Raw genomic sequence first — 17,628 nt, 5'->3', positions numbered from 1 at the left:
ACGAGTGATATGCCAAATGTCTCCTGGGTTTGTTCACAGGATCCAGCACTATAATACATGTAAGTTGTGTACTTCAGTTCCATGCTTTTAAACACCCAACAATAACTGTTTTTCATGAAACATCACTGTGGACTGGTGGCTCATGAGTTAGTTCAGTTTTCATCACTCTAACAAATTCTGAAAGTTACTAACTTATTAAAAGAAAAGAATAGTTATTTTGGTTCATACTTTTTAAAGGCTTCAAACTACCAATTGTTGGTCAATGGGACACTTGGGCCTATGACTATGTAGCCTGTCATGGTAGGCATGGCAGAAGATTCTATTAAACTGATGGGAAGAAAGGAAATGGGAACAGAACCTGAGCTCCATAGTCCTGTTTGAGGGTATGCCTTTCCATAGACTAAGGACTCCCATTAGGCCCCACTTCGTAAAAACCCTATCATTCCCTGGTAGTACCACAGGTTAGGGGATACGCTTCCAATACATGGTCCACTAGAGTATGTTCTGTGTCAAACAACAGTACTGCAGTGTAGTGACAGTAATATTTTGCAGTAATTGAGAAAATAAGAAATTGCTTTCAATCTGAATGATAGAATCTCAAGAAAAAAGTGCAAAACTGCAGTTGTTGATATTTTTTTTACACATACAAAAATGGTTTTTACTTTGAAAATACTCCTAATCTATGTTGTATCTGATATGCTACCCAATTATTTTCATCTAGAAGTCATGGGGTAGCTGGAAAACTTAACTGTATCTTACTAAAATGATACATATAGAATTTTAGTTTTGGTTACAGAATTTCAACTGAACTGCCCAAGTTTACATTTACAGAAAAGAATCTCATTTGAGACCCAAAAGTTATTTTCTTTCTTTTCTTTTCTTTTTTTTTTTTTAAGCCAGTTAATCAACAGTCATGGTCTGTGTCTTATTTCATTTACATCATACCTATCATGCTAATGGTGGAATAAAAACTGTTGAACCATCAAGTTACATTAATCCTGAAAATCACTCCTAGTGAGATGAATGGAGACACAGTTTAAATCCACACATTAGGTAACTGGTTCTTGGAAGATCTGATCTGTTTGTTCTCTACATTAAAAACTCAGTCGTGGCATATAGAAACACAATGAGAAGACATTATATAAGGTCAGCAGTTCTGTTGGAAACTTAAAGAGTGCACTCTACCAGCTCCTTAGAAGTGCCTTCTTTGGATTAGTCACTGAATTCAAATGTGATCAAAACCAACTTGGCCAGTAGCACATCGCCTGGGAAAATATATAAACAAGAAAGTAGAAAGAAGAAAACAACAGTCTATTATAAAAACTACAAATTGCATTGGGAATATGAAAGAATTTCTCCTGGGAAGAAGGTGTTCTAAATTTTTGCCAAATTAAAAAAAAAGAGGAAAACTGTGGGGAAAGAAAATTTCAAAACAAATGACCAAAGTCAGGATGAACTGTGGAGAACATGCCTGGTCCTGAGAACTGATGACTCTTGCACACTAGTGAATTGGAATGCCTGTGGCCAGAGGGTGCAACAATGACACCAGGAATGTACAAGGAGATAGACCTGAAGGCCTCGAAATGTAAGCAGTCTGCATTAGCAACTTCTAGAGTCCCTGTCTACTCTTCTCCATCCAGTTCTATGCAGCAGCTGCTGAGGTCTTCTCAGTGGAATCCCCTTGCCCTCTAGCTTCTGGATAGTTTTGCAGAATCAGTAAGTCAGAATGTCTCCCTATGCAACTCCTCCTCACATGCTGAAGGCTATGCTCTATGAACCAAGGTCCCAGTTTTCATCACACAGCCTTGTGCTAGCAATATCACTTCACCTCAGGTCAATTGCCACCACTCTACTTTTCCCAAAGATAAGTAGCACTGTTTCCTACCTTGCATCTAAAAAGTTACTGTTTGCAGGAGATGGGGACTATTACCAAACTCCACACTAGGTCAAAATGCAGAAAACCACAGATGCTGTGGGTACACCACAGCAACCAGTTAATTTACAACATAACCCCTACACCTAAGGCTTAGGGTAATACCTTACAAGAAAGGGCAGAAAGATTATAAGAAATGAAGGTCTAGGACATCCGTTATAAAATGTTGCCTTCTGTATAGGATAGGGAAGCTGTACTCATAAAATCTCCATGATATGATAGCTTAAACAAGGTAACATAGCACTTGACATGCAAGCGTGGAAGAGGGAATCTCATAATATCCTACTTCAAAATGAAGAGCTAGAGATAATGAATAACTGCTGTAACAGGAAGAAATCAGTCTTCTCAAGTGATGATTCCTGTGACAAGTGATCTAGTCCCAAGTGGTCAGCCCTAAGCACACATACATACTGCACTAACTGAACTATACATAGATCTAGATGTAGATGTAGATGTAGATGTAGCTGTTGATGTAAATGTAGATCAGGTATTAGAGGTAGAGATAGAGATATATCCCCTCCCATACATATTTCTCTACCTAAACTATCAAAATTGATTTGTAATCTATAATTATATATGATAAAGTCAACACATTCATTAGTGCATTCTGTACAGGATTAAGGAAGTCATATTTCTTTTGTTCCTATATAATCTTTTACTCATAGTCTATAAATGCTAAAGTTACTAAATGTTAAGAGCAAATGTAGAAGACTTAAAATAACTTAAACTCTGCTAAGAGTACAACTCAGTAAGTTTTATATGAAATCATGATACATAGGAAGTTAGTGACAATTAAATACATTCCAAGTACCAAACAGAATAAAAAGAAATCTACAGAATAACACTAAAGAACATTAAAGAATGAAAATAAAAAAATGAAAAGTATGTAGAATAACTATCAAATACAAAAAGAATACTACCTAATAAAGCATAACAGGTACACAAAATATCAGGTATCTCATTCACTTTTACAGGAACACAAGGAATATCTCTACCACAAAGGTTAACCACTGTTGGATTTTATAACTAGCTAAACTGTCACTCACAGGAGTGTAAAACAGGATCTGCTAACTTTTTCTACTGTTTTAAAATGAGAGACAATGTGAGCTTTATGGAGCAATGTCTTTCTTTTTGAATTGCAGTTCATATATTTGGGAAATAATGATTCAAAGCACCTATCTTGCCACCTTTGTATCAAGTTGTGGCTACATTCAAACTCACTTTATAATGAAAGGAAAGATTTTAGAAACAGGTTATGAATGATCCAAAGAGATCATTCTTTTCGAATTGCTATAATGTCACGTGAGTCTGTGTCTCAAAATGAGGGAACTGTGTAAACAGCTCAGTTAAGTGTCTGCCTCACAAACATGAAGACATGAACTAAATTCCTATTCCTTAAGTATATCTAGCAAAACTTGAAAAGAGCAGGTTCAGTGATAGATTGTTTCTTTGAAAAAAAAGTAGCAGAATGTATTTACATATAAAGAATATATGTGTGTATGTGTGTGTGTGTGTGTTAACAATTAATGCAAAAAAGTCATGTATTTGAAAGAAAGTAAGAGGCTATATGGGAGGGTTTTGTAGAAGAAAAGGGAAAAGAGAAATGATGTAATTATATTATAGTCTCAAAATTTTAAGAAAATAATTAAAACAATAAAGTAGAAAACAATAGAGAGAGATACCATACATTGATCTCCAGTCTCCATACACATGCACACATATGTTTGGGGACACATATAAACTCAAAAATATAAACACAAAATAAATGAATAAATTTTAAACCAGCAAAATGACAATGTTCAATAAATATCTTAAGTGAGGGCCTATTATAGGTAAAGACTGTATGTTTAGACCCAGAAAGCTTCATGTTAATTTAAGAGAAAAAAAAAACTTATGTTAAAAGGCTCAAAAAGAAGACAAAATGTAGCACAGAGATGCTGATCACAGAAGTTAAAAATAAGCTACTAAACATAGCCAATGTCAAAAAATGAATTTTATGGTTAAAAAGAATATAAACCCAAGAATGCAAAAAAAATGTTTATATGGTGTAAAACAGGCAGAGTATGCTAATTTCTATATATTGTCAAGGAAATCAAGTATTCATCACTTTTAAAATGGCCCAGTTATACTGAAAAGGGCTCCTTATGGCTGGCACATCTTTCACTTAAAACTAATCACTAAAGTCTTTAGGCAGAAAACTGGATAGCATCAGGCCTGTTCCAGAAAGACCCCCATGCAGCTTCAGTGAGATTGGAAAAGAGATTAGGGGCAAAAACTATTTGGAATGTCAGAACTAGGTAAACCTAAACCCTAGTGAATGAAAGGAGGTCCAAGGCTTAGATACACGAATATAAATAAGTCCCTTTAAGACAGGCATGTTGTCACATTCTCCTTGTGTGCATGACACATTTGCAGGAAGTATTCAACAAATGTTTCAATGTATCTGACAAATTTCATTTGAAGTGTTCACAGTACCCAGAGACAAACAGTAGGAATTGTTCATATAAATCTAAAATTCAGGGAAAAGACACAGGTTAACATTTGCACCAGAAGAGAACTGCCAATGAGGCCACTGAGAAAGCTGGGCCATGCTGAACACTAGGAATAAAATAGGGGCAAAGAAAACTAGCCAAATATGTCATAATTAAAGGAGCAATGCATAGAAGGGACAGGTCCAGCAAGGGAAACCAAGAAGAATGTTGGGAAAAGAACCAGGACAGCAGCAACAATATTTGATTAAGCAAAATAATTGAAAATCTGGAATTAGTTAAAGAGAGAGAAAGAAATGAAAGGAAAAGTACATAGGAAACATATCACAATCTCTGCTTACAAAACCTTGAGGTTATTACCACATGGTTTTTGTTTTTCAGGTTTTCTTTTTCCTTAAAGAGTAGCGCTTTTCTTAAAATTTTTAAAGATAAATTTCTCTTCAGGATGAGGAGGAAGGGAATATGGAAGCTTGTGGAATCCTAACACCCCAGAGAATAATTTGCTTCTATGGTTCTGGCCAAAGAGTTTTGATATAGGAAAAAAGAACACATGCATTGCATATATTTAGACATTAAAATTGGAAAAATAAAAAAAAAATCTCTTTACTACATTAAGAGCCCATAATGACAAATCTGACAATTAAGATGAAACCTTAATCTGTAATTCCCTATAATTAACAAAGGTTCTGCATTTTATCGCTGAAATCTTAGACACACTACCTCTCTTCAGACCACAGTGACCAAAGTCTACACCAACTCTTCTCTAAGTCACACAAAACTGGAACTCAATCTTAGCCTTCTGATTTATTTGGAAATAATCTATTGCATAACAGTTGCTTAGGAGGAATAAAATATTCAACCCCAAAATACCAACTGCAGAATTATTTTTAAAGTAAGTTTAATATGCAAAATAAATCCATAATAAATAACTGTATCATAAATTAAAGGCATGTGTACATATGCTTAGACAAATTCTTACAATTTTTAATCTTGTCCATAAAGTATAAATTGCTATGCCTTGGAGAATTATTCAGGTTCCCAAAATCCTGCAGAAGCTAAGGTTTCAGATGTCATTTAAGTTATATATTTCAGCCATTAAAGTCAATGTTCTGACAGGCCCCTTGGCTCGGATCCCAGGGCATGAATCTGCCTTAAACCGACATAAGAATGTGTCAGAGGGCTATATGTCAATCAACCTAAAGAAGAGCCTAGTCTCAATTTGGTATTGTCAGCTGCAGACATTAAATCCAGCAACAGTTAATTGTTACCACTTCAAGTGGAAATACTGATGGAAGGGAGGAGGAAGGTGTCTAGGTTCAGGAGATAAAGCTGTTAATTGCCACCCTTCTGTGTAGATTTGTTTAATAATGAAAACAATGTGTCTAATCATATAATGTTTCTATTTGTTCCCTAAGGACTCTTCAGATAAAGTTTCTGTCTCAGCTAGACTTCAGCTGCTACCGACTGTGCAGGAACAAAAGAAGAGCAATCCAGGCACTTGGTGCAAGCAAATAGCTCAAAGTAGTTCTGCAGACACAAGCCCAGGGAGGAGTCAAGAGCCGGACTCACAGCTTAGAGGGAAAGTGGAAAATGTGTATCCCTCAGTAGCAACAACTTCATGTAGATTCTGAAGTAGCAAGAGGAGAATCAGAAGGGAGGTCAGCGAATGAGAGGAAAAGGGGAGGGAGGACAGGAGATGGAGGAGGGAAAGAAAAGGAGTCCTTAAGAACAAGGAAGAAGCATCCTGGCCTGCTCAAACCCTCACTATGCCTGCCAGCAGCAAATAAGTTACTTCCCAATCCGATCCATCCCATCCATTTAAATGGCCATGTGGTCAAACAACAACACTGAGATATAGGATAGACAGAAATATGTTTGAAATGCTGCTGCCTATCCATGTCCCTTGAGGATCCACAGGTGACACTGAACATGTACTTGGACAGTGGCTGGTATAACTCTAGCTACCTTACTGATCTGGAAAGCATGTTTTAGGGGGCAAGCTGAAAGTCTACATGTGTCCATTATTCATGGAATTTTACTTTCATTCATCTGGTAAAGGTAACAGGAAAGAATAAAATTGTATCATTTAAAATTGTTCTTCAAATCCTTTAAGACCAACTGATGAGTTCATGCAGAGCTGCCTGGCTGCTAGTGCACCCTCTTTAATTGCAATAATAATAAATAGTGATTAATAATAATAATGCCATACATTATAAGAAATAGCTTGTCTTGCCCATGGCCAAGCCCAGATTAAACTAATTCATTAAACTCCCCAAGATTGCCAGGTACCATGCCAACTCTTTCACCTGTGGACCTGTCAGCCTATATCTGACTGCTCCTTCATGTGCCACATATTTGTCCAATCCTATTCCACTGACCCTAACTCATCCACTGAACTTTATCCTTGAATATATATTTCAAACCCTCTCACCATTCGAAGCTTCTAAACTGAAACTCATAACATACACCTTGCCAGATATATTTTGTATTTTAATGCATTTTGCAAATGTTTTAAAACTATTGCATTATTGCATGCTATGTGTAACTCAGTGTTTCTGGGGAGCAGTGACTCTCAGGTCCAGCTCTCCAAATCTAAGGTGCACAGAAAAGACAGACCATTTCTGACAGCCAATAAATCATCTGCCACCAAAGTATTTGTCAAAAAAAGAGATCAAGCTAAAATATAATAAGTTTTTAAAACCCACTTTCATGTTCAAAGGGGGGAAGAAAAGTTAAGTACACAAATACTAGGCCTAAGTTTCCCAGGACTCATAATTTTAAGAACACTTGGCTCTTAAACGTTGAAGCTAGCTGGTTTCTTTCTAAATAAGCATGCAGGGAAAAAAAAACAGTCTTTTCTAGCTTTCAAATTCTGATGTGAAATTTAAGTTACATGTTTGAAAGAAGAGATGATGAGAGACAGACAAACATGGGTGGTGCTAAGCAGAGTCTCAGAAAAAAACAGCTGAATCAAACCAAGAGACATTGCAGCGATTGAAAACAAAATTCCATTTGCAGAAATAGATGAGCTGAGATCCAGAGCTGGTAAGCGCATGGCAATCCTGCTCATATGAATACAGTGTATATTATACACCAGGGGGGGAATCCCAAATCATAAGTCAAAGAGATCTTTTCTATGATGGAGGAGGCCTGAGGACACCCAGAATTTAAACACCAATGGCACATTGAAAAATTCCAAGAGCATTTGCAGCTCTGTATCATATCTCAGAGAAATTGTATTTATTTCCATATCACCAAGACAAAAGACCAAGTAACCAACAACTTAATGGTTACATGCTGTTTTCTGTCTTAAGTGTGATATTTTAGAAGAACACTAACAAGTTATTTAGCAGGTCATGTGTTGTCCCAAAGACTCTTCGTATATAAAGTTCCCTTATACATTAACACCCTCCATGCAATTTTAAATACTATATGACTTATCAAACTTCAATATAGTCAGAACCCTTCAGTAATCCTACTATGAGGGCATGTGCTTGTTATCTTCCAGCAATGAGGTAAATTTTTAGTTTAAAGAAATGATATCACCAAAGGTCACCTTGAACTACAGAAGGGGGGGGGGCAATGAAATGAATGAAATGACCAGCAGCTCAATGAAACCATAAGTAAATTGTAAACTACAAGTGAATTGTCCAGCCATGCTGCCAAACATGGAGCTGCTATGAAGTTCAGACCTATTTTCAGGTGCCACCGGAGACTACACAAAGATTGCAATAAGCAATCAAACAGATTGGAGTAAGCTTGAAACAAATGAGTAAACTGAATCATTATCTTAAAAGCAGCATTCTCCTTGAAACAAAGTAGAAGGAGCTATCAAAAGGCAATCCTCAAAGCACCTCCATTTTTGCATGTCAAAAAGAAAGAATTATGCTAGAACAAATATATAAATAACCGTATGTTCTTGTGTTAAGCTAGTAACAAAGAAACCCCTCAGAGCAGTAAAACAAAGTCCTGTCAAATCCTCATTTCTTACAAAATAGCAGGAAGATCTTTTCACAATGGTAGAAACTGTATTTATAGTAACAGAGTGAAGGGTTGAGATAAAAGCCGAAAGAATTAAAGTCAAAGCCCCAGCTCGACATGGGTTATGGTTTTGATTTTTATTCTTATTGTGGTCTGCAAATATTAAGACAGAAAACACTTCCATTTGATTGTGGGATCCTCTGAGACTCCACAACCTCAGAAGAGCACATGAAACAGATGAAAACGCATCTGGCTTGGGAGCAGACTCCATATTAAATGGCAATGCGCAAAGTAACAACTACCACTGCAGAAGGCCTTGAGGGAGGGGAGCTAAGAGGAGGAAGGGGAGGGGAAGGGATGGGAGGGGAGAGGAGAAGGCTAAAGGCTGAAATTCTGCAACTGATGTGGGGCAGGCAGAGAAAGGGAAACAAGGGGGGTAAGGGGGAATGGCTTTACTGTCTTAAGATGGCAGCCTGTTTATAACTACTGCATTCCTGAAAATAGAAGGTGGCAAATTATGACCCCATTCCTTCCCTCCAAAGCTAAGCAAGCCCACTACACACAAGCATGACACGCCCGGAGGAAATCCTACAGCTGGCCAGTATATCTCTATTTAAGACAGAATCCCTGAAGCTGTCACTCAAGAGTTACAGATCCGGAGCACTGCACACTTTTCTCACAAAGAAAGCAGTCCAAAAATTCTGGTGTCAACTAGAAATTCTTTCTCACTGCAGAAAGAATTCTTCATTTTGCACATGTTTTTGTTTCTAATGGAAGCAAAGCTACATTTAAAACACAAGGCTTTGGGACACATTTAAAATACCTTATATTGCATTTTCCCTTCCCTTGTGTCTTCTCTTACAAAGAACACACATATACTCCAGTAGATTATATGCACACAAGGCACAAACTGGAAGACTTTCCTTAAAGTTAATTGGAGTATTTCATCTTTAGCTAACTCACTGCGAAGAACCACAACCCAGTGGCTTGTTCTTCTTCTCATTCTTAATCTTTACTTTTCAAATCAGATAACTAGCTTAACATTTGCTGGAGAAAGGGCTCAAAGTCCCACACACCAGTAAAATCATCAGAAGTGTAGTAAAATATTGAATGACTGTGTCTCTCAAATAATTAAACCCTGTTTTCCCCTTGAGTGTAAAGCAATACTGTTAAGTATTAAAGTAAAGATACTTTACCATGCAAGTCTGAAAGACGGCTTAAATCCACATGCACTCACGCAACCACAGAGAGAAGAGATGACCAAATGGATCCATGTTCTCTCCTTTACTCACTTAAGTAAGTTACAAATTATCATAATTCACTTATACAAATCACAAATTTCTAAAAATGATATTTTCAGTACAATTACTTGCTATTTTATCCAGTATTTTATTTCAACTGTCACATTTTGAGCACAGAAACATTTGTACAACTACCAGGGGAAAAATAACTTGAACCAAATTGAAAAATTACCATAACTACTAGTTCAATATGTCTGGTTAAAATAGAGACATCTGGTCTATCATTAAATCTTTTGTGTTGATGACTTCTAATGTGTCTTTGCCCATTAATAAACTTTGCAAAAAAAAAATTAAAAAAAGAAGCCAACTTTCAAAAACAAAAGAAAGAAGAGAAAATCTGAGACTATGAAATCTACTGCAAGATGTATCAATATTTCTGTACGGTTCAGTCAAATGAAGCATAGTTCTTCTGAGAATTCTGCAGAGACTGCTGGAATACAAATGTCTGGTTTTGAATTCCATCAGAATAATGATATCTATTAAATAATTCTCTGCAGGCATGGCTAATTCATGAATCGTTATTTTTAAATATTTATAAATCAACTCATTGTGCGGTTGTTTAAAACGTATACACTGAAACTCTATAATAGCCCTTGATTGCTACTCCAAGGAACCCGAATAATGCGTTTTCAGAAGCCTTGCACACCCACACACAATTCTGAATTAATGGCCAAGCAAACAATAAGTAATGTACTTGTAAGCTAGGCAAAAAATCCCAGTGAAAAGTCAAACTGGCATCTATTTAACACTCACTGCTTACTTCTCCTCACATATTTCACCACAACTAAGTTTTCTAGCCCAAGCAGTTCATTAAAGAGTGGCTATCACCTGCCCATTCATCCACAGAGAGTGATTCCGTGATTAACACAATCACAGATAAGGGCAGAAATGATAATATACACCAAGGCCAAATTAAGAGATGAAGAAATAAAAGAGTCTGGCCACTCCTGCTCCCCATGACCAGATTGCAATTAAAAAGGACTTTTGTCACTTCTTGGCAGGGCAATAGGGCCAATTATCTAAAACCCTTTGCTAGAATCCATAGACATACCAGCAAGGCTCTTCAAGGAAACTCAGATAATTACTTTTGACAAATGTTCTCCTTGAGCTTAAGAGTTACTCAAAAGCTTTTTAAAATGACTACAATTATGCTAAACAATCTTTAACAAAGTCAACCCAATAACCAGCTTTGGGTCTCCACACCCCACCTCACCCTCCAATCCCAAGGCATGCAAACTGCTTTCTTTTGGCCAATTTATAATAGATAGCAAGTTGGTGAATAAATATTTAATTTATGCAGTCAAAGCTTTAAAAGGCTGCGCTTCGAATGCACTGCCTTTCGTTCCCGTGAGACTCGCTGTACAAAATATCCTTTAAACACACACACACACACACACACACACACACACACGTTTACAGCTGTCCTTTAAATGGTGGGGGGGGAGGTGAAAATACGGAGAATTCCCCACTCATACACACACATAAACACACACATACATATACATACACATTCACCTAAACCAGGACGCCGACGCCCCTCTGCCAACCAGCATTTCTGTAGAGACAATCTTACCATAATTAAAACCTAAGCTCTGAAACGTTAAAGAAAAAGAATACCAGGCCAGTAAAGCTGCCCAGCAAGCCAGCGGCGAAACCCACGTAGCTGCAGACTTCTAATCTCCCAGGACAAATGTCACTGAACCAACTTCACTAAACACACAGACACACACACACAGACACACACACAGAGACACACACACACACTCACACTCAGGAATCGCACACGTGCAGAGAACGTAAGGCACAGACACCAAGGCAGAGAGCACAGTACCTACAAACAGCGCGAACCGGGTCCACACAAAACATGCTCGCACAGTGTCCTCACGGAATGCACACGACACGGCACACAGACACAGCGCCCTAGCCCACTTGCACACGCCTTCCAAGTCCGAGTCGGACACACACGGTGCATGCACGTGTGGAAGATCTGAACTCACAAACGCGGGACACACACACAGACAACCCGGACTGTTCCCGGAGTTATTGATGAAATTCCAGGGGGTGGAGGGCCGGGGAGGGAGTGGTAATTGCCACACAAAGGTCTCTGGAGCGGCGGAGAGGGAAGTGCCCCGCGCCAAACGTTGAGAGATTCACCGGTTCGCGGGAGGCGCCGCGGGACTCCCAGCGCCAAGTCCCGTGAAGAAGTGTCCCGGGCGGTCCCGGGTGCGCAGGGCGCGGGGTCCCTGAGCTTATCCTGCGCCCCTCAGCGCGCGCACGCACACCGGGACCCCGGCGAGCCCACTCCCGCGGAATAACAAAGAGCCGGAGCCGGGGAGCGGGGGAGCGGGCGGCGGCTCCGGGCGAGGGCCGAGGCGGCGCGGGGCGCGGGGCGGGGCGGGACGTACCAGGCGGGCAGCCTCGGCCCAGGTGCGGTCCTTCTTCTTCCTCTTGTCTTTCATGTTTGCATCTCATTGATGGTGCTGAGGATGACGTGGGGGGGATTCCGCGGGTACTCGGGGTGCGGGCGCCCAGACAATGACCCAGTGACCCGGTGACCCGCACTCGCGCGGCGGGGGGAGGCGCGGGCGGCGGCGGGAGGGACGGAGCGCAGCGGGTGGGGGTGGGGGCGCGCGGCGGCGGCGCGCGGGGCCGGGCGGGGGTGGCGGGACTGGGCGGGGGCGGGGCCGGGGGCGGAGGCGGCGCGGGCCGGGCTGGCTCGTGCGGGGCTCGCGCTGCGCGGCGGCCGCGGTGACAGCTCGGGGGATGCTCCGCTCGGCCCCGCGAACAACAATACACTCTGACGTCACGGGGAATGGCGCCGCGCTCACACTCGCGCTCACACCGGCCTCGCGCGCGCACCCCGCGCACACTCGCCGCGCGCCCCCTCCTCCGGCCACGCCCTGAAGCCCGGGCCGGACCCTTTTCCTCCCCTGGCCTGCCCGGAGCAGTTGGTTGGACAGGCTTGGGGCAGGCCGACCTACTCCAATCTACCCTGTCTCATCAGAGCCAAAAACCCGCAACCCGTGGTGGCTTTGGGAAGTTGGGGGGCTCTGCGCTCCGCAACTGGGCGCCGGGTCCTGAGCACGCGCGCGTGCGCGTCCAACACACACACACACACACACACACACACACACACACACACACACACACACACACTCCCTCTCCCTCTCCCTCCTGCTCCCACCCCGAGCTCGGCTGCGCTCCCCTAACCCTGCCTCTGCTTGGAGGGGTGGATTCCCAAAGCCTTGCGGAACGGAATCAACCTCCTCTGGCACAGAACTAATATTGAACGAGCAACTTGATACTGCGCGGAGCCACCTACGCTTTCTAAAACAATGCGAGACTAAAAGAGGTTTCCAAGATTCATGTCTCGCTACGCTCCTAGTATATATATAGCAATAATTATGTTCTAAATACCCTGTAGCCATCATTGCTAGCTTCTAAGGTGGTGCCTGTGTCAACAGTCTGACCGTTAGCATTTGGGTATTTTCAAAATTACATTTGATTTTCAGGTTCTGGGTGTATGGAGAGTTGGGGGAAATATCCCTATTAGCAAACTACAAAAAAAAAAAATGTGCTAAGTGCTAAGACTTCAAAGTTTATGGTAACCTTTTAAAACTTCTTATGCCACTGATAAACTGTTTAGATTGATAAAGTGTTAATCAGAGAAAGGTAAGATACCTGAAACCCTCATTAATCGTGTGTGTGTGTGTGTGTGTGTGTGTGTGTGTGTGTGTGTGTGTCTTGAGTAGGTAAAGACAAAAGGTCACGCCTACCGGATTATTTATCTAAAGTTATTTCCTGAATGTAACGATATGTAAATAGAATGGTGTGGGTTTCCTCCTGGTCATCATCTGGTCCTCAGCAAAGCATTTAAACACACTTTTCTCTCTACTGTCTAACACGAGGAAACCAAGACCACCAGGATGGCTGTAAGCTCTTTGTAAACTGGGTTTAAAGAACACAAGATTTTGCTCCTAATTTTACTTTGTGCTATTCTGCACTATTGTGTTTACAAGTAATTCTTGTCTGAAGAGTGAACACTCAAAAAACACATTTCCTTGAGAATGAGACCAGCCAGTGAGATCTCCTGAGAGCCCCGTCGTCTGAGGTAATAAAAGTGGTTGATGACCAACAATTAAGCCGAGACAGTTAATTCTTCTAAAATATTTTTTTTTATTAATTTATTTGAATAACAAAAATGCTGTGCATCACCTTAAAGGAATATACAAAGACTTATTCTCTCTCCTTTTGTTTAAACATCAGATTTAAACAACACACTGATACTATCCCCTGGGAAAAACTTTACACTTTCGATTTGCATAATTCCAACCAGGTGTGTCACAGTTTTATCTTACATCTCAGACATATTAAATTCAAAGCTTGTTCACATCTGCCTTTATTCCCAAGAATTATCTTTATGAGTACAGTAATTGATACATCAAGGGGTTTTTTTTATTGCAATGGTTTTTCTTCTGTACAGAAATAACTTTTAAGCAAGCAGATCATAGCATGGAATTTATTATTTTTCTGTAACACAGTACTTCATAAGAAGTTTGAGAGCCCATTATAAGACAACCTACATTGTGTATTATGTTGATTTAAGATTAAGAGACTATGTGTCACCCCACTTAAGGAGATTTAAATTGATGTTCAAAAGCTATTAGTCTTGCATGTCTTTGATGACAGCTAAGTGTGAACAACCACAATTCAGAGCTGACTCTTGCATACCATTTCCCTTTGGGGTACTGTGTTTTAATCACACAGACCAGGTAAATCTTCTTAAAGACTGGTGATATCTATGCTAACCTAATACACTTCAGAGGTACGCTGTAAGGAAGGCCACCACTTCAGAGAGGTCACTGATTTAGTCCTCTATTCTGTATTTCAGCCTATTCAGTCATTAGCTTTCCTTAGATGAATTTATTTTCTCAATATAGAATATGAGGGCAGTAGGGAAGAGGAAAAATTATAGGTGAATCAAATATTAACCTTTTATTAGTAAATAATATGTCATTTAAAAAATATGAGTTTGTGTGTGTCTGTGTGAGAGTGTGCAAATGTGAGTGCAGTGGCCATGGAGGTCAGAAAAGGTCATATCTTCTGTAGCTAGAGTGACAGGAAGTGGTGAGCTGAGCTGCCTGATGTAGATGCCAGGAACCAAACTCAGGTCCTCTGAAGAAGCAAGCAGTTGCTCAGAATTAACCAAGGAGTCATCTCTCCAGGTCCTCTCTGGCAACAGTTGCTCAGAATTAACCATGGAGTCATCTCTCCAGCTCCTCTATGGATATCTTTTAAAACGGTATATGATAAATTTCCCAAGAAATATGCAAGTAGAATTAAATGAAAAATAGGAAAATAATTCTCCACTAGAGAAATCGAGGGAACGTTTAATAAAAAGGGGTCATTAGATAGAGGTGGGATTTGCAGCATGTAAGCATATTGACTTTTGCAAGAAGGAAATTAGTAGACTACAACAACAAAAACCTTTTCCAAGCAAGGGTAGGAAATGTCAGTCAGGACAGTTAACATCTAGGAGAATGTTTAAGCAGACAGATGACAACTATCAAGTGTGCTAATATGTCAAACTCATATCAGCTCATACGTTTTCTCAAGGGCCTTCTTATGAGAAATAATAACTCAAACCCAGGGCCTATAAAGTGGCCCCCTTCTAATTTTCCATCCCTGTAGAACAGCAATTGTCCTTGCTCCGGGGCCAGTCAGTAGGCAACAGTAACTGTATGCCCTCACACTCTCCTTTTCCTGTATTGATATTGGTTCTGAAATCATATCCCTCCATACATGTCCCCCTTACATATTTCTATGAATGTTTCATATGTCATCTTAAAAAACTTCATAAGATGGGGGCTGGATGGATGTCTCAGCCATTAACACTTGCTGCCCTTGTAGAGGACCACATTGAATTTGAGTCCCAACAACCAAGTCAAGCCACATATAGTTACCTGTTACACTAGCTCTAGGAACTTCCATGTCCTGTCTGGCCTCTATGGACACCCAAAGACATGGCATAATACACTTGAATAGACACACACATACCTGTAAGTAAAAATATTCCGACACATTTAACAGTGATTGTTCAGTGAGTATCAAATAAGTAATAATAAGAGTTCATTTACCTACATGAATGTAGAGATGATAGTATACTGGGAAAATGGCAAAAGGTCTCAGGAGAGATCAATATCAAACAAAGATAAACTTAAAAATTTGGGGCCAGAAGTTAAGCTATGTGTCTGATCTCTTGGGAAATTCAAGGCTTCATCACATCCTATGCAAAGGCTTTGCCAAAAGTTTCTGGGCTTCTGGGTGGAATGAGTAGAAGAACCTGTGTCTAAGCAGTTACCACTCCTTAGTGGGACATCACAGGAGACAGTCTGGAATGAATGGAAACACTATTATTGCACACACATAAGTGAGTGCCCCCCCCACAAAAAAACCACACAAACACACACACAAATACACATACACAAAAGCACACACAGGAACAGTAGGGACATCAGAGAAAACGAAAAGGGATGGGAGTCATTACAACATGAGAAGCATTGAGCCAGAGTAGCAAAGCACATAGCCAGGGCTGGGTTACCTTTACAATCAAATAGCTTGTATTTTGTCTCACAAATATATTATGCACAGGGTGGGGGCTTCTGAATTCTAGAATAAGAATATTTAATGACTCTGTTTTCCTAAGTACTGTTTGCTAATCATCAAGCTCAAATGCATCTGGAAAACCCATCCATGTGATTTCCCTGTTTCCTGTATCTATTGCTCTGATCGCTGAAGCAAACTGCTTGTCCTAGGGCATAACAAATATTTCCTGAATTAAAGTATTGGAAATTTGCAAAATCATTCCTTTCATTCTGAATGCAATAAAAGCTCCAGTAAATCTAGATTTATTTCAATGTTTTTTTTTTCCTTAACAACAATTTTATCTCTTCCAGGTCTCACTCATGTGTAACATAAAAGGTGTAATATAGAACCAAATACAATATTCATTATCTATACTCAGATATTGAAGACTGAATGTCCCTGAAGACTAATGAACTTTGTCTTATATATAATATTTGAATACTAGGTCTGCTATGTAGTGTATTCAATAAATTTTTCTGTGTCTCTTGCTGTATCCATTTTAAGCCAGGTTAAAATTAAACTGCAAATTGAAGCATCAGATGCACTTGGAACAAAGTAGTAATACTGCATATCAGAGACTGATTTTGTATAGACTAGACATAATGCTTTTTGAAGGAAATGTATGGATTAACTGAATTTATTTTTTACTTTATTTTATTTATTAATTTAATAATTTGTTGAAATGATTTATTTTTCATATCTGTAGCAGTTTGCAATTTAGAATTTCAGATACTCTGAGTCTTTTTCGATATAGGTGGCAATGAAGCAAAGAACAATAGAGGTTTCTCTTTTCTGCAAAACTCTTCTTTAGTTGATTTCATCTTCATCAGTAACCAGTGTCATTTTCACTTTTTAGCTAATTAGGGGCGTTTGAGACTTGTTTTTAATTCTCTAGTCAGATTTTACTGTTAGCCCTCACTCCATTTGCACAATAGCTCTAGAGCCTTAATGACAAAGCATTCTTTAAATGGAAGAGTATTGGGGAAACAGAAGCTAAAATATGTTCATAGCTTTCTTCTTTTGCACTTTGTTAAATTGCTCTTTCTTTCTCTCTCTGTCTCCCCTTTTCCTGTTTTTTATCTTTCTACTTCCTCAGGGCAATAACAAACCCAGCTTCTGAGTAGGGCCCTTCATTCAAGAATTTACCTTCCCCCTTTAAACCCTTAATTAGGCATAGAGAACACAGTGTGATTTATGGCCTGGTGTTTAACAGGCTCACACTTAATCCATTACACAAAAGGGTTACACATACTCCCTAACAGCACCACTCATTAGTTTA

General features: G+C 39.7%; 1 protein-coding gene across 6 annotated transcripts in view; it reads right to left on the bottom strand.

Moving 5' to 3' along the window:
* The window catches only part of Asxl3 (ASXL transcriptional regulator 3), a 173,996-nt gene extending 161,661 nt beyond the window's left edge, over window positions 1-12,335 (bottom strand). For 2 of the 6 annotated variants that reach the window (XM_031365075.1, XM_031365076.1), the window contains exon 1: window positions 12,110-12,335. In XM_031365075.1, coding sequence (XP_031220935.1) covers window positions 12,110-12,163 — 54 coding nt within the window. In that variant the 5' untranslated portion in view covers window positions 12,164-12,335. Of the gene's footprint in view, window positions 1-11,321; window positions 11,460-11,535; window positions 11,717-11,858; window positions 12,044-12,109 lie in introns of those variants that run through there. The other 4 variants (XM_031365080.1, XM_031365078.1, XM_031365079.1 and 1 more) reach the window with 4 other exon arrangements.
* Between the last annotated feature and the right edge of the window lie 5,293 nt (window positions 12,336-17,628).

Source organism: Mastomys coucha, unplaced genomic scaffold (assembly GCF_008632895.1).
Source record: "Mastomys coucha isolate ucsf_1 unplaced genomic scaffold, UCSF_Mcou_1 pScaffold13, whole genome shotgun sequence".
Taxonomy (NCBI): Eukaryota; Metazoa; Chordata; class Mammalia; order Rodentia; family Muridae; genus Mastomys; species Mastomys coucha.
The sequence above is the reverse complement of the archived record's forward strand: the minus strand, read 5'-3'. Positions and strand labels throughout refer to the sequence as shown.